At 45.4% G+C, this 24,701-nt stretch overlaps 1 protein-coding gene across 3 annotated transcripts in view; it reads left to right on the forward strand.

Moving 5' to 3' along the window:
• Positions 1-19,001, forward strand: part of LOC119964661 (plasminogen activator inhibitor 1 RNA-binding protein-like) — a 52,557-nt gene extending 33,556 nt beyond the window's left edge. For all 3 annotated transcript variants that reach the window (XM_038794428.1, XM_038794429.1, XM_038794427.1), the window contains exons 8-9: positions 550-747; positions 17,393-19,001. In XM_038794428.1, the coding sequence (XP_038650356.1) occupies positions 550-747; positions 17,393-17,449 (255 nt within the window). In that variant the 3' untranslated portion in view covers positions 17,450-19,001. The remainder of the gene's footprint in view (positions 1-549; positions 748-17,392) is intronic.
• The last annotated feature ends 5,700 nt before the right edge of the window (positions 19,002-24,701 follow it).

Genomic DNA, 24,701 nt, shown 5'->3' on the forward strand with positions numbered 1-24,701 from the left:
TCAAACCCACGTATCCCCCCTATACCCGTAACCCAACAACCCCCCCTTAACCTTACTTTTAGGACACTACGGGCAATTTAGCATGGCCAATCCACCTAACCCGCACATCTTTGGACTGTGGGAAGAAACCGGAGCACCCGGACGAAACCCACGCACACACGGGGAGGACGTGCAGACTCCGCACAGACAGTGACCCAGCCGTGAACTGAACCTGGGACCCTGGAGCTGTGAAGCATTTATGCTAACCACCATGCTACCGTGCTGCCCAAATGTGTGGAGTTTACACGTCCTCCCCGTGTCTGCTTGGGTCTCACCCCACAACCCAAATATATGTGCAGGGTAGGGTGATTAGCCACGTTAAATTGCCCCTTAATTGGAAAAACATTTTAATAAATGATTTGATGGATCTTGTATTTCATGGAGCGCATTGAATGTGCATGTCTTTTGGGCGGGTAGACATAGTGTCCGCACGTAGTAGGTCTCCATTTAGTGATTTATTGAATTAATGCATTTGAGGTGTGAAATAAGAACTGAATATCTTTTTAATAGGTTTCTGCTGATGAGTCTGGTTTGGAACATCACTTCCGCAAACCAGCAAATGATATAACCTCCCAGCTGGAAATCAATTTTGGTGATTTGGGTCGCCCTGGCCGTGGTGGCAGAGGAGGCAGAGGTGGACGTGGACGTGGTGGCGGCGGAGGCGGAGGCGGCGGCAGCAGGAGCATCCGTGGCATGAGGCCTGATAAGGTATAAACTGCACCTTGATGTATCTATCATTCGATGGGAGTGGTACCTGTATCCAAGTTATTAAACCTGACAAGTTAAAGATTTAGAAAACACAAACATTGTTATTAATTTATAATTGCTTTGTCCAAAATGGTACCAAACTATAGAGATCTGAAGGTTTTTAAAAGTGGTTCTTGCTGAATTTACTTCAGTCAAGAAAGCAGTTGGTATGGTACCATTGGCTTTAGTGTGTTGGACTGAGGAAAGACAAATTGAGCTACAGTTTCTGCTGTTAATCATGATATAGTGACATCTGCTGGAATGTGCTAATAAATGGTTATCGGTAAGGCCAGGGAGGCAGCGGTGACCTCCTTGGACGCTGCATGCACTTGTCTCGATTCACATGTGAATAATGGTTTGTTGGATTAGATACTTTGCTTCAGAAAGCAAAATACTGTACACACCCCTGTCAGCATCAACGGGGCCGAGGTGGAGATGGTTAGCAGTTTCAAATTCCATGGGATACACATCTCCAAAAATCTGCCGTGGTCCACCCACGTTGGCTCTACCAGCAAGAAAGCACAACAGCGTCTATACTTCCTCAGGAAACTAAGGAAATTCGGCATCCCCAGATTAAGTCTTAACTTTTACAGATGCACTATAGAAAGCATCCTATCTGGCTGCATCACAGCCTGGTATGGCAACTGCTCGGCCCAAGACTGCAAGAAACTTCAGAGAGTTGTGAACACAGCCCAGTCCATCTCACAAGCCTACCTCCCATGCATTGACTCCATCCACACCTCCCGCTGCCTGGGGAAAGCGGGCAGCATAATCAAAGACCATTCCTACCCGGCTTACTCACTCTTCCAACTTCTTCCATCGGGAAATACAAAGGTCTTGAGAACATGCACAAACAGACTCAAAAACAGCTTCATACCCACTGTTAACAGACTCCTAAACGACCCTCTTATGGACTGATCCTTATAAAGAACTGGTTGGGCAACAGGAGACAGTAGTAGTGGAAGGGAGTTTCTCAAAATGGAGAACTGTGACCAGTGGTGTTCCACAGGGATCCATGCTGGGTCCACTGTTGTTTGTGATATACATAAATGATCTGGAGGAAGGTTTAAGTGGCCTGATTAACAAGTTTGCAGATGACACTAAGATTGGTGGAGGAGCAGATAGTGAAGGGGACTGTCGGAGAATACAGCAGAGTATAGATAGATAGATTGGAAAGTTGGGCGGAGAAATAGCAGATGGAGTTCAATCCGTGCAAATGTGAGGTGATGCATTTTGGAAGATCCAATTCAAGAGCGAACTATACGGTAAATGAAAAAGCTCTGGGGAAAATTGATGTACAGAGAGATCTGGGTGTTCAGGTCCATTGTACCCTGAAGGTGGCTGCGCAGGTCGATAGTGGTCAAGAAGGCATACGGCATGCTTTCCTTCATCGGAAGGGGTATTGAGTACAAGAGCTGGCAGGTCATGTTACAGTTGTATAAGACTTTGGTTCGGCCGCATTTGGAATACTGCGTACTGTTCTGGTCGCCACATTACCTAAAGGATGTGGATGCTTTGGAGGAGGTTCACCAGGATGTTGCCTGGTATGGAGGGCGCTAGCTATGAAAAGAGGTTGAGCAGATTAGGATTAAAGACGGAGGTTGAGGGGGGACCTCATTGAGGTCTACAAAATCATGAGAGGTATAGACAGGGTGGATAGCAAGAAGCTTTTTCCCAGAGTGGGGGACTCGATTACTAGGGGTCACAAGTTCAAGGTGAGAGGGGAAAAGTTTAAGGCGAGATATGCGTGGAAAGTTCTTTACGCAGAGGGTGGTGGGTACCTGGAACGCATTGCCAGCAGAGGTGGTAGAGGCGGGCACGATAGCGTCATTTAAGATGTATCTAGACAGATACATTAATGGGCAGGGAGCAGAGGGATACAGATCCTTAAAAAATAGGTGACAGTTTTAGATAGAGGATCTGGATCGGCGCAGGCTTGGAGGGCCGAAGGGCCTGTTCCTGTGCTGTAATTTTTCTTTGTTCTTTTCGTTCTTTGACCTGATTAACACCACCCCTGTATGCTTCACCCGATGCCGCTGTTATCTAGTTACATTATGTACCTTGTGTTGCCTTATGTATTTTCTTTTATTTCCTTTTCTTTTCATGTACTTAATGATCTGTTGAGCTGTTCGCAGAAAAATACTTTTCACTGTAACTTGGCACACGTGACAATAAACAAATGCAATATACCAGTGCTAGTCTCTGAAGTGAGTCAACTCCTTTTGAGAGATGGGGAGAAGGAACTATGCATCGATCATTTAGGGTTTTCTCAGGCTAATTGACTGGAACCCGGAATACTAGCAGTCTACCCATGATTAGAGATTTGTGTGTCAGGAGGATGTGGGTTCAATTTCCACATGCTATGCTTGAGCATATAATCTAGGCTGAAAAAGAAAAAAAATAGTCAATGCAGCACTGTCTTTTGAATGCAATATTTGACATTGCAGCTGGGCATGGAAGACTCCATAGCACTATTTTAAGAGAAGCAGGCAAGTACTCCACCCACAATTGAGCATTATCTTGTTGCAATCGAGACCTTGTTTGTAAATTGATTGCTATCTTTCCCTACATTTCAACTGCAGTTCAAAAGTATTTCATTACCTGTAGGGTTCATTGAAATATTTATATAGTCCCTTTTACGATTTCTGAACATCCCAAAGCACATCTTTTTGGTTGTGGGGGCAAAACCCAAGCAAACACGTGGAGAATGTGCAAACTCCACATGGACAGTGACCCAGAGCCGGGATCGAACTTGGGACGTCGGTACCGTGAGATAGCAGTGCTATCGACTGCGCCATCATGCTGCCCTGAGGTGAGCCTGCTTTAAAGTGCAGAGAGAGAGAGGCAAGCCTTCATTAAGAGCGCTGAGTGAAAGGGGCGAGACTTCAGTAATGCGCATGGAGAGACGAGGTGAGACTTTAATAAAGAGAGCGGAGAGAGAGGTGAGACTTTAATAAAGAGCGCGGAGAGAGGCAAGACTTCAGTAAAGAGCGTGGAGAGAGGCGAGACTTCAGTAAAGAGCGCCGAGAGAGAGGCGAGACTTCAGTAAAGAGCGCCGAGAGAGTCTCCAGGAACCAGTTTCGGAGGGCAGAGCAGTGAGTATAAAGTAATTTACCTCTGGTGAGGTTTGGGGATTCCACTGAAATTGGAAACCCTGAAAAAGTGACATCTCAGTAAAGCTCCAATCTGATTGGCTGGTAGGGAAACTGCACTAAATTTGAAAAAAATTGAACCACTAATTAATTAACTAAGCAGAGGGGTAACCAAACCAGAGGGCAGAGATTATTGTATTTATCATTTGATGTTTTCCTTTTTTAATTTAGAGCCCCCAATTCTATTTTTCTAATTGAGGGGCAATTTAGCATGGCCAATCTACCTGCCCTGCACATCCTTTCGGTTTATGGGGGGTGAGACCCACGCAAACACTGAGAGAATGTGCAAACTCAACACGGGCCGGGATCGAATCCGGGCCCTCAGTGCCGTGAGGCTGCAATGCTAACCACTACCAACGTGTTGCCCTTTCATTTGATGTTTATAGTAGAAATCTAGCGAAAGAGACCATATGGTAATTGTAACTTGATTTTATAAGTATTTTTATTTAGTGCTAGAAATGTCTGTTGGAGGGTAAAGTGTTTCACTTGTGAGATGTGGGAGATCCATGACATGACAGATCCGGCGTTCTGGACAATTACATCGGCAGGAAGTGTACCCAATTGTAGCTCCTCACAGACTGCATGGATTGGTTGAAGTAGGAGTTGGATGCACTAAGGAGCATGCAGGTGGCGGAAAACAACATAGACAGGAGTTTTGGAGACGTGGCCACATCAAAGTGCATCAAAGCTAGAAGGGGCAGGCAGCGAGTGCAGGAATCCCCTGTGGATGTCCTCTCTAACAGCTATACACGTTTGGATACTGGTGGGTGGGTGCGTACAGTAGCCAGAGCCGTGGCAGCACGGCTGGCTCTGTTCAGGGGGGGGTCAAAGTGCAGAAGAAGAATAGTTGTAAGGAACTTAATAGTCAGGGGCACATTTAGGTGCTTCTGTGGACATGAAAGAGACTCCAGGATGGTATGTTGCCTCCCTGGTGTCAGGGTCAAGGATGTCTCTGGGCACGGGCCATTCTGAAGGGCGAGGGTCTTGATGCAGAAGTCATTGGGCATATTGGTACCAATGACATAGGTAGAAAGAGGGATGAGGTCTTGCATCAAGAATTCAGGGAGTCAGGTAGTAGACTTAAAAAGTCTTGGGTGTAATCTCTGGAGTACACCCAGTGCCATGTGCTAGCGAGTACAGAAATAGAATAGTGCAGATGAATGCGTGGCTTAAGAGTTGGTGCAGGAAAGAGGGTTTTATATTCCTGGACCACTGGGACAGTTTCTGGAGACCTGTACAAGTGAGATGGGACAGTTTCTTGAGACCTGTACAAGTGAGATGGTGAACATTTGAACCAGAGCGGGACTAACATCCTTGCTGGCGGATTTGCGAGTGCTGTTGGGAGGAGTTTAAACTAATTTGGCACGGGGAGAGGACGCAGACCGTTAGCAGAATAGGGACATAGCATAACACAGAAAAACGATCAAGTCGGGGGAATACAGTGATAGTGAGTTTCAAGGGAGTAAGACGAGGCTGGATGGCCTCTACTTTAATGCCAGGGGTATTAGAGGTAAAATGGATGAGTTAAGGGAGAGGATTGACATGTGGAATTGTCATATAGTAGCCATCGTGGAGACGTGGTTGAGGGAGGGGCAGGATTGGCAGCTTTACGTCCCGGGATATAGACACCCCGGTCATTGTTAATTGGGATTGTCACAGTTAAGGGCTTGGATGGAGTGGAGTTTTAGCCCAATATGTAAAGGCTCCAACAAGGGACAGTGCAGTGTTGGACCTAATTCTGGGGACCTAACGGACAAAGAAATGGACAAGTTGCAAAAAAGGTTGTGGATTGGGGGAGAGTGGATTTTAGTAAAATAAGGCAGTACCTGGTCAAGGTAGACTGGAAAGAGTTACTTGTGAAGAAATCTACAGAAGAGCATGGGGGAGTGGAGAACGGAGAGAGAGGGGAGGGTGTTCAAAAAGGAAATGGGGGAGGTACAGGTCTGATATAGAACATACAGCGTAGAAGGAGGCCATTTGGCCCATTGAGTCTGCACTGACCCACTTAAGCCGTCAGTTCCACCCAACCCCGTAACCCAATAACCCCATCTAACCTTTTTTGGTCACTAAGAGTAATTTATCATGGCCAATCCACCTAACCTGCATGTCTTTGGACTGTGGGAGGAAACCGGAGCACACTGAGGAACCCACGCAGACACTGGGAGAACGTGCAGACTCCGCAGACAGTGACCCAGCAGGGAATCAAACCTGGGACCCTGGCGCTGTGAAGCCACAGTGCTAATCACTTGTGCTACCATGCTGCCCATGTTCCCCTTAGGGTAATAGGAAGGAGTAACCATCCCAGAGAACCTTGGATGACCAGAGATATCCAGGATACAATGAGCAGGAAATGAGAGGCTTTTAGCAAGTACAAGGGGAGGACATCAATGGAGGCACATTAGTGGAGTACAGAAAGTGCAGGATGGAGTTTAAGGAAGCAATTAGGAGAGCAAAGAAGGGATGTAGGAAAGCTCTGGCTGGTAAATGTAGGGAAAATACTACATTACAAGATATTCTAGAAGTATATTAATGCGAAGAGAGTAAACCAGGGAAAGAGGGACTAACAGGGAAATCTCTGCTATTACATTGGTAGGGTGTTGAAAGAAGACTTCATGTCTGTCCTCCACCCAACAAAATGAGGAAGTAGATATAGAACTCGTGGAGAGAGACTGTGAGGTTCTTGAGCAAATTGTCAGAGGTTGTGACTAAGTATTGGAGGTGTACAAATCTCCAGGCCTGTTGTCCCAGGCTGCTGTGGGAAGTGAGGGAGGAGATTGCAGGGGCTCTAACCCAAATTTTTAATTCCCCTCTGGCCTTGGGGGAAGTGCCAGAGGACTGGAGAACAGCTAATGTGGTCCTACCACTTGAGAGGTTGTAGAGATAAGCCAGGGAACTACAGACCAGTGAGTTTCACGTCAGTGTTAGCGAAAGCATTGGGAAAATTTCTGAAGGAGAGAATCTGTCTCCACTTGGAGAGGCAGGATTTGATCAGGAATAGTCAGCATGGCTTTGTCAGAAGGAGGTCATGCCTGACAAATTTGATTGCATTTTTTGAGCATGTGACCAGGTGTGCAGATGAAGGTAATGTACATGGATATCAGCAAAGTCTTTGACGAGGTCCACATGGGAGACTTATAAAGACGTCAAATGCATATGGGATACAGGGTAACTTGGTTGTTTCAAAATTGGCTTGGCTGTAGGAAACAGAGTGTGATGACAGATGGCCACTTTAGTCACTGGAAGCCATTGCCTAGTGGTATACCACAGGGATCTGTGCTGGGTCACCTGTTGTTTGTCATTTATATAAATGATGTGGATGACGGGGGGGTAGGATCAGTAAGTTTTTGTTTGGGACACAAAGATTGGCTGGGTGATTAACAGTGAGGTTGAGTGTCTTGCTTACAGAAAGATAGACGGGATGGTCAAATGGGCAGAAAAGTGGCAGAGGGAATTTAACCCTGAAAAATGTGAGCTGATATGCTTTGGAAGGAGTAATGTGACAAGGATGTATTCAATGAATGGCCTGACACTGGGAAGTTAGAACATAGAACAGCACAGAACAGGCCCTTCGGCCCTCGATGTTGTGCCGAGCAATGATCACCCTACTTAAACCCACGTAACCCGTATACCCGTAACCCAACAATCCCCCCATTAACCTTACACTACGGGCAATTTTACCCGGAGGAAACCCACGCACACACTGGGAGGACGTGCAGACTCCACACAGACAGTGACCCAGCCGGGAATCGAACCTGGGACCCTGGAGCTGTGAAGCATTGATGCTAACCACCATGCTACCGTGAGGCCCCTCAAGTTCCGAGGAACAAAGGGGCCATGGTATGTTTGTCCATAGATCTCTGAAGGCAGAAGGGCAAGTTAATTGGGAGGTGAAAAAGGCATGTGGGACACTTGCCTTTTTCTTTTTTTTTGAAGAAAATATTTTATTAAGGCACTTTTAAAGTGGAAAGATCCAACAAAGACAAAAAAACCCACATGAACATAGCCAACCCCCCCCAAAAAACACAGACCCCAAACAACATGGTCCTTATAAACGCTCCGTCTCGCTGCCCTCCCGTCGTTGGTTTTGCTTCCCTTATTTGTCGTCTCCCCCCCCCCCCCCCCCCAGCAGCAGAATAATTTTCTTTAAAGAAGTCGATGAACGGCTGCCACCTCCGAGCGAACCCCTTAAGGCAAATTTTATTTTCTCCACCCTGAGAAACCCCACCATATCGCTGACTTGACGTCTGCAAATCCTTTTCAAAAGCCTCTCAACCTCGTGTATGCCCAGAACATGTGCACATGGTTCGCAGGACTTCCCGCACAGCGCCCACACCTGCCCTCCCCCTCTATAGAACTTTGGTGAGGCCATAGCTGGAGTACTGTGTGCAATTCAGGTCGCCACATTATAGGAAGAATGATTGCTTTGGGGCAATTGCAGAGGTATTTCACCAGAATGCTGCCTGGGATGGAATAAAGTTATGAAGAGAGGTTGGATATGTTTGTGTTGTTTTCGCTGGAGCAGAGAAGACTGAGGGGTTACCTGATTGAGGTGTACAAGATTTATGAGTGTGGGTAGGGAGCAGCTGTACCCCTTAGTTGAAGGGTGAGTTACATGGGGACATAAGCTCAGGGTCAGGGGGTTTTGGGGGGGGGGGGGGGCGCAGTTTGAGGAAAGGAGGGTGGTGACCGTCTGGAATCCAGTGCTTGGGAGGGTGGTAGAGGCAGGATGCCTCACACCCTTTAAAAAAAAAAAAGTACCTGTATGAGCACTTGGCACGTCATAATATTCAAGTTATGGACCAAATATTGGCAAATGGGATTAGGTAGGTAGGTCAGTTGTTTTTCATTTCAGTGCAGACTCGATGGGCCGAAGGGCCTCTTCTGTGCTATATTATTTGTGATTCTGTGGATCCAACTCCTGATAATATGAACCTGCTTGGGATGATTTTCTGCAAGTGTGGCCTTATGCTAAAGAGATGCGCATGGATTGCTGTTTATTGCTCCTTTCCTAGGTTTTGCAAACTTCCACAGCTCTGAAGACAAATGATGAGCAGCTTCATGTTGTCAATTTCAGCATTGGTGATGCCAAACTTGCAGAACGCACAGCAATGTCACCACATGGTAACAAGCCAGGCCCCTTCCCCAACCCTGGTAACAACCATGGTGCCAGGCCCCTCCCCACCCTGGTAACACCATGGTAAAAGTGCAGATCCCGCCACGAACCCTGGTAACACCATGGTAATGTGGCAGGCCCCTTCCGGTAAGGACTGGTACCCCGGCCGCGCACCTCACACGCAGCTGTCCCTCCCTCCCCAGCCACTCTTCCCCTCTCACTACCCAGCCCCCTCCTCTTTCATGGCCAGAGTTGCCTCCCTGTCTGGGCAGCAGATATGTCCCATCTGGCCCTCCTCTGCCCTCACTCTCAGGAGAGCAGACATATAACCGCTTTGGATATGGTATGTGTTGTACAAAGATCAGAGGAGAGTAGGTGTGATTTCTGAACAAATACCTTGAATAAAGTCTAATTTATCAAGATAAAAAAATCCTTGCATATTGTTGAGCCATGCCAAAGGATACCAGTCATAACAACTTTCTGTGCCGTGCAATGCAAGTTTTAAAAAAGCAATTAAGGCTAGCAAAGTTGGTTAGCACGGTATCTTTTCACCTCCAGTATGCTGGCTTCAAATCCAGTTCATGGCAATGGAGTGAAAACCTAAACAGACAGCCATGTCAATTTGAAAGTTCAAATCGAATTCCTCATGAATGTAGTAAGGGGCTCAGTGGTTAGCGCGGGACAATGGCGCTGAGGACCTGGGTTTGAATCCCGGCCCTGAGTCACTATCCGTGTGGAGTTTGCATATTCTTCCCGTGTCTGCGTGGGTTTCATCCCCACAACCCAAAGATGCGCAGTTTAGGTGGATTGGCCATGCTAAATAGCCCCTTAATTGGGAAAAAAAATAATAATTGGGTACTCTAAATTTATTCTTTTTAAATGAATGTAGTAAGAACTGTTGAGCTACTCAACGTGCAATACATTAGCAGATTTATTCAGGAGCTAAAGAATGTTAGTATGGTCAGAGATTCCCGGCTGGGTCACTGTCTGTGTGGAGTCTGCACGTCCTCCCCGTGTGTGCGTGGGTTTTCTCCGGGTGCTCCAGTTTCCTCCCACAGTCCAAAGATGTGCGGGTTAGGTGGATTGGCCATGCTAAATTGCCCGTAGTGTAAGGTTAATGGGGCGATTGTTGGGTTACGGGTATACGGGTTACGTGGGTTTAAGTAGGGTGATCATTGCTCGGCACAACACCGAGGGCCGAAGGGCCTGTTCTGTGCTGTACTGTTCTATCTATGTTAGAAGGTAAGGAACCCTCTTGGATTAGTTACCAAGGAGCCTTGTTTGAAAAAACAGTGTTTTGATGCTGCCATGTTATGTTAAAATGGGCATTGTTTTATTTCTGGAACGTAGCTCAAAACTAAAAGAACGTTAAAGGAGCATCATATTCGGCTGCTTTATATTAGGCCGCATTGCCTGAGCTTTCAGATTTGAGTTGCTGGCTGATGTGATGCAGTTTAATGACACTTCTGAAAACTCTTCACAAATTTATTATACTAGAGACTGAAATGAAAAATAGGCTACCGCTATTCAAAATTACTCATTACCTTTATGTCCCACCTGTCTTGGTTATTTTTGAATCCAGGTCCGGGATGTGAAAGTCCCTTTTAGTAGCAAAGTGCATCCTTGAAATGAGCATCAGTCTATTTAATGGCCATAATTTGGTACTAAAATTGGATTGTTGGTGTGTGAAATGGAATGTTGCACTGGTGCAGCATGCCCTCTACTTAAAATGGGGTTAAGACCCTTATTGGGATTGAACAGGAGGAGAGTTATTGATTTAGTACCTGGTCTGACATTGGGTGCCCATAATAAAAACATTTCATTTGCTGGTTCATTGATTACATGAGTACGGAGTGTAAGTTGAGCTCTAATTTAGTGAGCATTAAGTTTTTGATTTTGAGGCATGTTCTGCTACTTTTGAATATGCAGTAAGCTTGTTTTGTCAATTGCGATCCAAATATCCTTTACAGTCTTAACATCTCGATTGGCGTTCAGTGTGTAGGAAAGCTGTTTTCACACCGCTTGCCTTGTATCAGTGCTAGAGATGACATTGTCTCAAACAAATAATATTTTTGTTTTCATCTTGGAAACTTACACAGATTTCTTGGTTTTCTCAGCAGGCGCTTTGTTCTCACGACTTACTGGTTACTTGCTCTTGTATTGAGCCTTTCACAACTACCAGATATAAAGCACTTTACAGCGAATTGCGCTTCTCAATGGGCAATAAATGCTGGCTTAGCAGAGACATTCCTATCCCATGAACTAATTTTTAGAAAGTGCTTTTTTTTTTGAAGTGTAGTCACATGTAGGAAACATAACAGCCAATTTGCAAACGCCAAACTCCCACAAATAGCAACATCATAATGGCCACACATCTGCTTTTGTGATGTTGATTCATAAACACATATTGGTTAGGACACTGGGGATAACTCCCCTGTTTTGCTCAATAGAGCCATAATTTTGTAACACTTGGAATACCAAAATTGCATCTTTAATAATTTTCTTGGGTTAAACAGATGTTTTGAAAAATTGAGTCAAGCACGCATCTTATGCTCCCTGTAGTAAGAGTGGACAGTCTAATTTGTTTTCATCAAAATATGGACATTAGTAACCTGTGACTTGACTTTCAAGGTGAACTTGCAAGCATTCAGGTCGAGGATCTTTCCGAGCACTAGATACTGCAAAGTCTATGGGCCCTGCCAATATCCCAGCATTTGTACTGAAGACTTGTGCTCCAGAACAAACCGCACCCTTAGCCAAGCTGTTCCAATACAGCTACAACACTTGCATCTACCCGGCAATATGGACAATTGCCCAGGTGTGTCCTGTACACAAGAAACAGGATAAATCTAAGTCAGCAAGTTACTGCCCTATCACTGTACTCTCCATTAGCAAAGTGATGGAGTCATCAACAGTGCTCTCAAGTTGGCGCCTACTCAGCAATTTTTTTTTGGAAATGTTTTTTATTGAGTTTTCATGTTATATCCAACAAATTATTAGAAAAAAAAAACGCAAAAATTAACATGTATATTTACAGGTAAGCATCTTCATAATAACAACTAATAATAGGGGCAGCACGGTAGCTTGGTGTTAGCATAAATGCTTCATAGCTCCAGGGTCCCAGGTTCGATTCCTGGCTGGGTCACTGTCTGTGTGGAGTCTGCACGTCCTCCCCGTGTGTGCGTGGGTTTCCTCCGGGTGCTCCGGTTTCCTCCCACAGTCCAAAGATGTGCGGGTTAGGTGGATTGGCCATGCTAAATTGCCCGTAGTGTCCTAAAAAAAAAGAGTAAGGTTAGGGGGGGGGGTTGTTGGGTTACGGGTATAGGGTGGATACGTGGGTTTGAGTAGGGTGATCATTGCTCGGCACAACATCGAGGGCTGAAGGGCCTGTTCTATGTTCTAACTGTGGCCACCCCCTTTAACCGGCATACATATTTGACTTTCCGGAATATGGCCGAGGCACATGTTTATAGGCATTTATTTACAATTTGGTTTTGGGCCATAGCTTGCCATCAGACTGTCGCTTGCGGCTTTGTCCTTTTTTTTTTCCGGAATACTTTTTATACAAGTTTTCAACAACAAATTTTATCACAACAGAGAAAAACAGTAACCCCTCCCCTCCAATACAAAAACAATAAATTAACAAGAAAAAGAAATAAGCATAAAACCATGAGAACAAACCCCCATAACGAACCCGTAGTGCCCCCCCCCCCCCCCCCCCCCCCCCCCGGGCTACCTTCCCCCGATTCCCGCCCATTTTCCCCTGATTCTTGGCCACCCGACTATTCTTCCTCTTGTTCGTTGGTCACAAACAGGTCCCGGAACAATTGCATGAATGGCTCCCACATTCTGTGGAAGCCGTCATCTGACCCTCGGATGGCGAATTTGATTTCCTCCATTTGGAGAGATTTCGAGAGGTCGGACAGCCAGCCTGCAGCTCTGGGTGGTGCTGCTGACCGCCAGCCAAACAGGATTCTACGGCGGGTGAACAGGGAGGCAAAGGCAAGGGCGTCCGCCCTTCTCCCCAGGAATAGATCTGGCTGGTCTGAAACCCCAAAGACCGCCACTATTGGGCATGGCTCCACCCTCACCCCCACCACTTTGGACATAGCCTCGAAGAAGGCTGTCCAGTACTTCACAAGTCTGGGGCAAGACCAGAACATGTGGGCGTGGTTGGCCGGTCCTCTTTGGCACCGTTCACATCTGTCCTCCACCTCCGGGAAGAACCTACTCGTACGGTTTCTTGTTAAGTGGGCTCTATGAGGGCAGCACGGTGGCCTAGTGGTTAGCACAACCGCCTCACGGCGCTGAGGTCCCAGGTTCGATCCCGGCTCTGGGTCACTGTCCGTGTGGAGTTTGCACATTCTCCCCGTGTCTGCGTGGGTTTCACCCCCACAACCCAAAAATGTGCAGAGTAGGTGGATTGGCCACTCTAAATTGCCCCTTAACAGAAAAAATAATTGGGTAATCTAAATTAAAAAAAAAAAAAGTGGGCTCTATGTACCACTTTTAGTTGCGTCAGGTGGAGTTGACCCTATGCAGTGCTTCGCTCCAGAGTCCCCACCCTATCTCAATCCCCAGGTCATCCTCTCATTTCTTTCATGTTGCGTCCAGTACGGTGTCATCCCTTTCTACCAGTCGGTCATACATGTCGCTACAGTTCCCTTTCTCTAGGATACTTGCGTCCAGTAGGTCTTCCAGTCGTGGCGGTTGTGGGTACGCCCTTGTCTCCTTTCGTAAGAAGTTTTTGAGCTGCAGATACTGTAGCTCGTTCCCCCTGGCTAGCCGAAATTTCTCTGTCAGTTCGTCCAGTGTTGCGATCCTGCCGTCCGTGTATGGGTCACTGACTGTCAGTGTCTCCGTCCTGCCTCCACCTTTTGAAGGTGGGGTCAGTCAGTGCTGGTGTGAACCTATGGTTGTTGCAGATGGGAGCCTTGTCCGACATTTTGGTCAGGCCAAATTGCTGCCGCAGTTGGTTCCAGGATTGGAGGGTGGCTGTCACCACTGGGCTGCTGGAGTGTTTTTTGGGTGGGGGTGGGAGTGCTGCCGTGGCGAGGGCCCGGAGGGAGGTCCCCATGCAGGAGTCCTCCTCCGCATGCACACACTCGGCCTCTGGCTCCTGGATCCATCCCCTTACTCGCTCGGCTGTTGCCGCCCAGTGGTAGAATTGTAGATTTGGGAGAGCTAGCCCCCCCTGGATTTTGTTTTTTGTAGGACCTTCTTTGGGACCCTAGCATTCCCCCCCCCCCCCACCATACGAACGCCACGATTAGTTTGTCCAGCGCTTTGAAAAAGGCCTTGGGGGATGTAGATCTGAATGGATCTAAGTAGGGAGAGGTACCTGGGCAGTACGTTCATTTTGATCGTCTGGACTCTCCCCGCGAGGGAGAGTGGGAGTGTGTTCCATCTTTGCAGGTCCTTTTTTACTTCCTCCGTCAGACTGGTGAGGTTCTGTTTGTGGATCCCTTTCCAGTCATGGGCTATTTGGATCCCCAGGTAACGGAATTTGTGTCGGGCTTGTTTGAATGGCAGCCCCTCTAGTGCTGCCCCCCCCCCCCCCCCCCCCCGTGGGTGTACTGGGAAGATCTCATTTTTGCTCATGTTGAGTTTGTAGCCCGAGAAGGCTCCAAACTCTTTCAGGAGCGCGATGATTCCGTCCATGCTGCTTCGTGGGTCCGAGATATAGAGGAGCAGATCATCTGCATAGAGTGAGACTCTGTGCTCTCTGCCTCCCCTTCGGATCCCCCTCCAATTTTTTGCTGCCCTGAGCGCGATTGCTAGCGGTTCGATTGCTAGTGCGAACAGCAGCAGGGACAGTGGGCATCCTTGTCTGGTGCCCCTGTGCAGCTGGAAGTATTGGGAGTTGGTATTGTTGGTCCGTACACTCGCCATGGGAGCGTTGTATAGGAGCTTTACCCAAGCGGTGAACCCTGTTCCAAGCCCGAACCGCTCCAGTACCTCAATGAGGTATTTCCATTCGATTCTGTCGAAGGCCTTTTCTGCGTCCAGGGAGACGATCACCTCTTGTGTTCTCTCCCCGGAGGGGGTCATTATCACGTTCAGCAGGCGCCTGATGTTCGCGGTAAGCTGTCTACCTTTGACGAAGCCCGTCTGGTCCTCTGTGACCACCTCAGGTACACAGTCTTCTAGCCTTTTGGCTAGGATTTTGGCCAGTATTTTGGTGTCTGCGTTCAGCAGAGAGATAGGTCTGTATGACTCACATTCCATTGGGTCTTTGGCTTTCTTAGGTATCAGCGAGATTGAGGCCTGTGCTAACGTGGGTGGCAGTGTGCCCCTAGCTAGTGAGTCTGTGAACATCTCCTGCAGGTGCTGTCGCAAATTTTTTGTAGAAGTCCGCCGGGAATCCGTCCGGTCCCGGCGCCTTCCCTGTCTGCACGGAGCTAATGCTGTCCATGATCTCTCCCAGTACTAGTGGTGCTTCCAGGTCCCGTTTTCTGCCCTCTCCCACGACTGGTATGTCCAGTCCATCAAGGAACCGGTTCATCCCAGCCTTCCCTGTTGGGGGCTCTGAGGTGTACAGCTGCGCTTACTCAGCAATGACCTGTTCATGGGCACTCAGTTTGGTCATTCTGCTCCTGTCCTTATTACAGCCTTGGCTTAAACATGGACAAAGTAGCCGTGCCCGAGTTGAGGTGAGTGACTGCCCTTGATATCAAGGCTGCATTTGACTGAGTATGGCATCAAGGAGCTCTAGCTAAAGTGGAGTCAATGGGGCGCGGGGAAAACTCTCCGCTGGTTGGATTCATACTTGGCACAAAGGAAGATGGTTGTGATGGTTGGATGTCAATCATGGCTCCAAGACATCACTGCAGTGGTTCCTCAGGTAGTATCCTTGGCCCAACCATCTTCAGCTGCTTCCTCAATGACCTCACTTCCATCACAAGGTCAGAAATGGTGATGTTTGCGGATTACTGCACAATGTTTACCATTTGCAACTCCTCAAATAATAAAGCAGTCCATGTCCAAATGCAGCAAGACCTGGACAATATCTAGGCTTGGGCTGATGAGTGGTGAATTATGTTTGTGCCACACAAGTGCCAGGCAATAACCATCTCCAAAGGAGAGGATCTAACCACTGTCCAGTGACATTCAATGGCATTATCATTGCTGAACCCCCCACAGTTAACATCCTGAGGGTTACCATTGATCAGAAACTGAACTGGATTAGGTGTATTAATACTGTGGCTACCAGGGCAGGTCAAAGGCTAGGAATCCTATGGCAAGTAACTCACCTCCTGACCCCCTCTCCCCAAAAGCCTGTCCACCATCTACCAAGGCACAAGTCAGGAGTGTAATGGAGTACTCTCTACTTGCTTGGATGAGTACAGCTCCCAACAACACCCGAGAAGCCCGACACTATCCAGGACAAAGCACACATCTTATGCTCCCTGTAATAAGAGTGGGCAGTGTAATTTATTTTCATCAAAATATGTAAATCAGTATCCTGTGACTTGACTTGGTGAGTTACTGTAGTGCATCTTGTCGATGGTACACAGTGGTGGTGGGTTTGAATGTTTGTGAAAGGGGGAGCCGTTGATTGCTCCCTCTTCCACAAACATTCAAACCCATCATAACCGACGAACAGTGGCAGCCATGTGTACCATCTACAAGATGCACGACAATAACTCGAGGTTCCTTGGACAATATCTTCCAAACCCACAACAACTACCATCTAGAAGTACAAGAGCAGAAAATATCTGGAAACCCCACCACCTGGAGGTTCCCCTCCCAAGTCACTCACCACCCTGACTTGGAAATATATCACCTTTCCTTCACTGTTGCTGGGGCAACATCCTGGAACTCCCTCCATAACAGCACAGTGGATGTACCTACACCTCAAAGGACTGCAGTGGTTCAAGAAGGCAACTCACCACCACCTTCTGAAGGGCATCTAGGGATGGACAATAAATGCTGGCCTAACCACCGATGCCAGCACCCCATCAATTAATTTTAAAAAACTAAAGCCAATAAACTTGTTGGGTTAACATTTTTGTTACTCGACATTAGTGCTCAGAATGTTAGTGTACAAGCAAGTTTTACTTCATCTTGTTATTGTAATGCACTCTGATCATTTATTGGTACTAAATTGTTGCAGAGATATTGATTTACACTTGTTACTTTTCTCAAGTTCTTGGTATGATAGTTGCAGTGAAATTAGCTGATCAGATTTACAAAATAAATCACTGGAAACCTGGGTGACTCCAAGATTGCATTTAGTGTTTTGTTCCTGAAATAGTATTTCTGAATTGATGTTTTATAATGCTACTTTTCTTGTACACCTGTTACAGTTTTCTGATCACATTTCTTTTTCACTTTGCAGTCTAGCATCTCTGTTCCAAATGTCGATGACCCAGAAGCTTTCCCAGCTCTGGCCTAAGTGGATGTTCTCAGCCTGGCCTGAAGTCCTCGGTGGGCCCCCTTCTATGAGGCTTGCATGCTTAAGGAACCCTTCTCAACTATATTAATAGAAAAATGGAAAAAAAAGACTGTCATCCATGCCATTCACACCTACAAACTGTCCACAAGGAATTGTTGAAATGGACTTCTCTTGCTACACAGAAGCAACAAATATTGGTAGCTGGTTTTATATCCACAATAAAGTAAATGGTAGCAGAGGAAAAAAAGCTGTTTTCATAATAAATTTTCAGAAATTATTCATTCTTCATGGATTGATACTTTTTTGTATTGCTGCTTGAAAATGATGCATTTCCAAGCTTGAAATATAGGTGTGAAGAGTGTGTATCAATGAATTCCAGTAGGGTGGTTTATTTCAAAGTATTTCGAATCATCTTGCCTTTATTGGGTGAATTCTTTCCTAATGCAATTTAGAATGCTGCTGATCTGTTACTTACCTGGTGCAGTTCCAAGGAAATGCGCCCCTGTTTCAGAATGGAAATGGTGCAAACTGTCTCAGATTTTTCAGCAAATAAATTGTCCTTTTTGGTTTGACATTGCAAGAGCTAGGATTCCAATGCCTTCCCATCTCCATTCCCTTCCCCAGTATTTTGGCTAATGGAGCAGATATCATTGAAATGGACATTGTTTCTTACCAGTTTTTAAAGTGTTGTTATAAGTATTATGAATCCGATTACATAGTGGTTGTGTTACTGGGCTAGTATTTCAAAAGCCTGGACTAATGATCCAAAGGTGCGAGTACAAATCTTACCACCACAGTGGGGGAAATTGAATTCAGTTAATTTAATAAGTTTGGAATAAGAAGTGACCATGAAACTGCTGAATTGTAATCCCAACTGGGTCAGTAATGTCCTTTTTAAGGAAGGAAATGTGTCCTTTGCGGTCCGATTTACTTGTGACCCCAGACCAATAGCAATGTAGTTGGTTCTTAACTGTCCTCTGAAATGGCTAGAAGCCACTCAGTTGTATTCAAGAAGACTGCTCAGCACCACCTTTTCAAAGGTAATTGGGGATGAACAGTAAATGTTGGGCTTTGTCAATGACACCCACATTCCCATGAATGAATTTTTAAAAAAAGCTTCTCCCTTCTTCCCACCCGTTTCTAATCCACTCTTCATATACAGGCTTCACTGGACCATGTGCCATCTGTGTCTGCGAGGATGTGGGAAATCATTCTGTTGGACCTTTGACAAGCTGTGTTTAGCCCTCTGTTCCACCAATGTGTCCAGGCAGCTCTGGCATCTTCTATTAACAATTCTCCTCTGTTCCTAAGGAGGTGCTGAGAGGAAACTGGCAACTTAGAACAGCAGCCTACATTATCTACTTTTTTAAGGCACTGGATTTGTACTTGTTTTCTGAGTCACCTTGATGGTGCAGTTTCTTGTATTTTTAGTATTTATGGTGACCCTGAAAGACTGGAAACTAGGATTTCAAAATAAATGCTGTAATTATGCAAGTCTAACTTGCCATTGCTGAAGTTCCAATAAAAGAGTACTTTTGAAATGTTACAAAAACAAGTGAGGTACCATTTTGCATATCAATTAACATAAAAGGTGAAATGGTATTTCATTTCCTAAGCCGCAAATTCCAACTTTAAATATGCATATATTTTTTAAAGTTCAACAAGTTAAAATTACCTGTGTAGTTGTTGCCAGATAACAAATTGCCAGTTTTGGTTTGAACCGAACAAGAAGATCTTTAGACAATCAACATGGCCATTTTTCTATTTGCTTAACACCCTTTTGCAAACTGGTACGCCGTGAAAGCTGTTACGAGAATTATGTTTGCAGAAGTTCAAAGCACAACATTGCTCATAGTTTAGTACTATAACAAATGGGAAATCTTGGCACTAGGAAGACCAACGTGAGTAATATTGAATGCAACAGTATTTCCTGACATGAGGATAAGGCATGTTGTTGCAAAGTCAAGAAAGGCTTGTTTTTCTAACTGCTACACCTGACTGGATTACCTGATCTGGATACTAGATGTTCAAAAAGTGAACTATCTAGTGCTATTTTTAAAAATACCATAAATTTCATTCAAAGGCTTCATCATCGTATGAAAGACTTGAGCCAGAGGATGTCTAAAAATAAATATTTCCATTTATGGGTGATAACTGCTAATTTTTTAAAAGGGAAATCTTCTGTTGACCGTGATCCTTTCAGTAGTGATAATGAACCTATAAGCATTAATAGTTACCAACAACATGCTATTAGAGCGAGCAGTCATGCATTACTGGAGGTACACCAACTCTGGTCTACTGAATTGCTCTATTCTAGATTTTTTAAAAGTGAGTGTTTCATGCCTCTACTGCAGGGTACCCTTTATGCATTTGGAATTGCTGTTTACAGATGGGATATGGAGTGGTGCTTTTATGAATTTTATCCTGCCTATGATGAATGGGAAAAGTAGTTGAGTATACCATACTAGGAGGTTCATGCTTCTGGACTGACTGTTGTGAACAGCCTTGGAAGTCAGAGTTACTTGTAAGTGTATTGCTATCTCGACAACACATTACTGTAGGACTTGAGCACTAGTTAGGTTGGCACTAACACATTTTTTTGGATGGTATAAACCTACTTTGATAGTTTGGATGCTGATTAATGATCTCCGGGGCTGGTTTAGCACAGTGGGCTAAACAGTTGACTTTTAATGCAGAACAAGGCAGCAGCGTAGGTTCAATTCCTGTACCAGCCTCCCCGAACAGGCACCGGAATGTGGCGACATAGGGGCTTTTCACAGTAACTTCACTGAAGCCTACTCGTGACAATAAATGATTATTATTCATAGGATTTAACGGCTATTATCTGCTTTCAATGGTTGAAGGAGGGACAGTAAACGTTTCTCCCTCTATCACTATCACCAAAGATAACTTAACTTGTTATCTAATTGTGGCAGTTTGCTATGTGTAAAAGTGGCTGCTTAATTTCTTTATGTTCCAGCAATTTAATTCTATGCACACTGAAATGTGGACGGTGCACTATATAATATACGTCTTCATATTCTTTTGCCCATTCATAAACTATTCCTTTGTCTTTGTTCTTGCTGGCACACAACCCCAGATAAGGTGGTTAAGAAGGCATATGGGATACTTGCCTTGATTGGTCAAGGCAAAGAATGTAAGAGTAGGGAGGTTATGATGAAGCTGTATACAATGCTCGTTAGGCCACAACTAGAGTACTGTGTGCAGTCTGCTCACCTCACTATAGGGAGGATGTGATTACACTGGAGAGGAGGAGATTCACCAGCATGTTACCTGGCTGGAGCGTTTCCCTATGAAGGGAGGCTGGTTAGGCTATAATTCTTGGCAGAGAAGACTGGAGTGGACCTGATTGAGGTGTACAAAATTATGATGGACATGAGGTAGATGGGAAGAAACTTTCCCCCTTGAGATGTCAATAATCGGGGCATTGATTTAAAGGGGATTTGAGGAAAGCCTTTTTTACCCAGACTGTTGGGAATCTGGAACTCGCTGCCTGAAAGGGTGCTGGGGCGGGAACCCTCACAACTTTTAAGCATTTAGATGAGCATGTGAAAAGCCAGAGCATACAAGGCTACGGACCCAAGTGCTGGAAAATAGGATTAGAATAGATAGGTGCTTAATGGCTGGTGAAGACACGATAGGCTGAAGAGCCCCTCGGTGCTGTAAAACTATGACCTCCCTATGCTGTTCAGATATCTTGGTGTGTTCAAGATGTATGCCAATCTTAGCCATAACGATTTAAATAATTGATCATGTTTTAGTCTCCCCCCCCCTTCAGCACTGATGCAGACTAACAATCATAAATTACATTCAATGATTCATTCTCTCCTTGGCCACTCCAGGTTCCTTAAATAAAGTCCGGTCATATGTGCTGCACCACCGCCTATTGTAGTAGCCAGCTAAGTGGATCTGTGGTTGGTTACAGTGTCACCAATCTGAAGTTTGACGATTTTTACAACAGCTTTCTCCATCCCTAGTTTTAGCAGCTTTTTCATCATACTCCTACAACAAAGATCCAGCAGAACCTATAGATGTACGGTCAGCTTGCACATGTATCCTGATGATGCTCCACTCTACCGTTGGCACCTCTTAAGCCCTCTACTAAATTACTTACCATAATTTTGTTTTGGATGTGCCATAATGTCTAGCAGCTTAAACATTGGGAAGGTTAATGCCATATACTTTAGCACCTCGTGCAAACTCCATATATCTGCATCCTTTGAACTGGCCACTTTGTATGTCTTCAGCATAATGTTCTGAACTTTTACTTCTGCCATTCGCCCATCTGGTGCAACCCTCACATGTAGCTTTGCTCGCTCATTATTTAATCTGGCTAGCTTGATTGTCTCTGCCCATATTTACTTTGCCTACCACCATCTAACTCAGGGGTGGGCAAACTTTTCCGTGCAAGGGCCACATTCAGAAATTCACAATTTTAAAGGGCCGCATAGTATATTAATTAATTGTCCCGGTTGTAACCAATTAGCGTGCGACATATACCTCAGCGCTTCCCCCGGCGGCATCCTGCCTTTAGCCCTCTTTTTCTCTACTTTTCAAAAATGGCGCTTCACCCGGTTATGATTCTGGGCCTCATATAGAACATCGAACAGCACAGAACAGGCCCTTCGGCCCTCGATGTTGTGCCGAGCAATGATCACCCTACTCAAGTCAACGTATCCACCCTATACCAGTAACCCAACAGCCCCCCCCATTAACCTTATAAAAAAAAAAATTTTAAATTTTAAAAAAAATGACTTGATCTTGGTGGGCCGCATAAAGACCTTTGGTGGGCCGCATGCGGCCCGCGGGCCGTAGTTTGCCCACCCCTGATCTAACTCATTGACCCTACATTTATTTATCTGCTGGTCTACAATGCTTGAAATTTGACATTCACCTCTTCGTGCCCAAGTTCCTCCATGACTATGCTAATCCCTATTTATAACTTAAGGAGTACTTCCCTTCCCCACAAGCCAGATTTTCTTCCTGACTGGCCTCTAACTGCCCCTGTATAAGGGATCTCAAGATTCCTCTAATTATAGTAAATAGTCCATTTGGATGAAAAGGAACACAATCTATCATTGTGGGTTAAGTGCGCGAGATGTAATACAGTTTACAAGCTGCAACACAAACTTATGAAATAGGAGAAATAGGCCATTCGGCCCCTCACCTGCTCCAACATTCAATCAGATCATAGCTGATCTGTTTGCGTTGGGTTCCACTTTCTCATTTATCCCCAAAAACTTTACCCAGCCTTCAGTGGCAGTGAGTTCTGTGAGTTTCAAAGCCGCATTGTCCTCCGAGAATAAAATTCTCCATCTCTGTCCTATAAGGGTGACTGACTCTTAGTTCTAAACTCGCCCATGAGGGAACATCTTTTCCGTGTCTTATCTTGTTAATATAATTCAGGATCTTCTCCAAACGAGTGGTGACGAGCCCAGACTTTCCAACCTACCCTAAGACAACCCTCTTATTACAGGTATCACTCTAGTAAGCCTCTGAACTACCTCCAACATATTTGCATCCTTCCTTAAATAAGGAGGCCAAAATTGCGCACTGTACAAGATGTGGTGCCCTGTATAACTGAAGCTTAGCCTTTTTATGTTCAGTTCATCTTGTAATAAAGGATGGCATTTTATTCAACATAGAATTTACAGTGCTGAAGGAGGCCATTTGGCCCATTGAGTCTGCACCGGCCCTTAGAAAGAGCACCCTACCCAAGCCCACCCCTCCACTCTGTCCCGTAATCCCACTTAACCTTTTTGGACATTAAGGGCAATTTAGCATAGCCAATCCACCTTACCCACACATTTTTGGACTGTGGGAGGAAACCGGAGCACCCGGAGGAAACCCACGCAGACACTGGGAGAACATGCAGACTCCGCACAGACAGTGACCCAAGCCGGGAATCGAACCTGGAATCCTGGAGCTGTGAAGCAACTGTGCTAACATTATGCTACCGGGCTGCCCTAAATTAGCCTTATTTATTTGCTGTACCTGCATACTAACGTTTTGTGACTCATACACAAGAACACTTAGATCCTTCTACATTCTTCAGTCATTCTCCATTTTAAGTAATACTCTGCTTTTTAATTCTTCCTACCAAAATGAACAACTTCATATTTTCCTGCATACTTTTTAACTGCCAGATTTTTCCCACTCAACTTATCTATATCCATCTGCAAATTTGATGTTGTCTACACAAGATACATTCCTTCCGGGCGGCACTGTTGCTTCACATCTCCAGGGTCCCAGGTTCGATTCCTGGCTTGGGTCAACGTCTGTGCGGAGTCTGCATGTTTTCCCTGTGTCTGCGTGGGTTTCCGCTGGGTGCTCTGGTTTCCTCCCACAAGTCCAGAAAGACGTGCTGTTAGGTGAATTGGATATTCTGAATACTCACTCTGTGTACCCGAACAGTTGCTGGGATGTGGCAACTAGGGGCTTTTCATGGTAACTTCAATTGCAGTGTTGATGTAGGCTTACTTGTGACAATAAAGATTATTATTATCTTTGTGCAGTCTACCATGCCTTTGCTCCCCTCAGAAAAGTCATTGATGTAAATTGTAAAATGTTGAGGCTCCAGCACAGACCTCTGCTAGACTTCACTCTTATCCTGTTACTCCGACAAAGACTATTTCCTGCCAGCCAGCCAATCTCAATCCAGGCCAATGTTGCTCCCTACACCGAGCTTTTATTTTTTGCAATAACCTTTGATGTGGCACCTTATCTAATGCTTTCTGGAAATCCATGTACAGTATGTCTACAGGCCTCCCTCTACCCACAGTACATGATACACCTTCAAAGAACTAGTAAGTTGATTAAACAAGATTTTCCTTTTATAAAACCATGGCAACTCTTCCCGATTACCTTGAACTTGTCTGTCCAGCTATAACCTCTTTAACGATCAACTCTAACATCTTCCCCACGACAGACATCAACTAACCTCCATGTTGCATGTTGGTAACCCTAAGGGTAGTCGCATCGGTGGAGAAAATAAAACTTAGTTACAATTAAAATATTATTGGCCAACTCACTGGCTATATACTAGGTGTTCTTTTTAATAGAACTGGTGAGGACTCTATATGGATAACCATAAAAAATGTATAATAGAGTTACTTTCTGTCTGCTATTGGGTACAGTATATAGGAACAGGAGTACACTATTCAAGTTGCTTGAGCCTATTCAGTCATTGTTTGATCATTGCTCACCTGTACGTGAGCACCATTTGCCCACC

The sequence above is a fragment of the Scyliorhinus canicula genome, chromosome 4, assembly GCF_902713615.1.
Source record: "Scyliorhinus canicula chromosome 4, sScyCan1.1, whole genome shotgun sequence".
Lineage (NCBI taxonomy): Eukaryota > Metazoa > Chordata > Chondrichthyes > Carcharhiniformes > Scyliorhinidae > Scyliorhinus > Scyliorhinus canicula.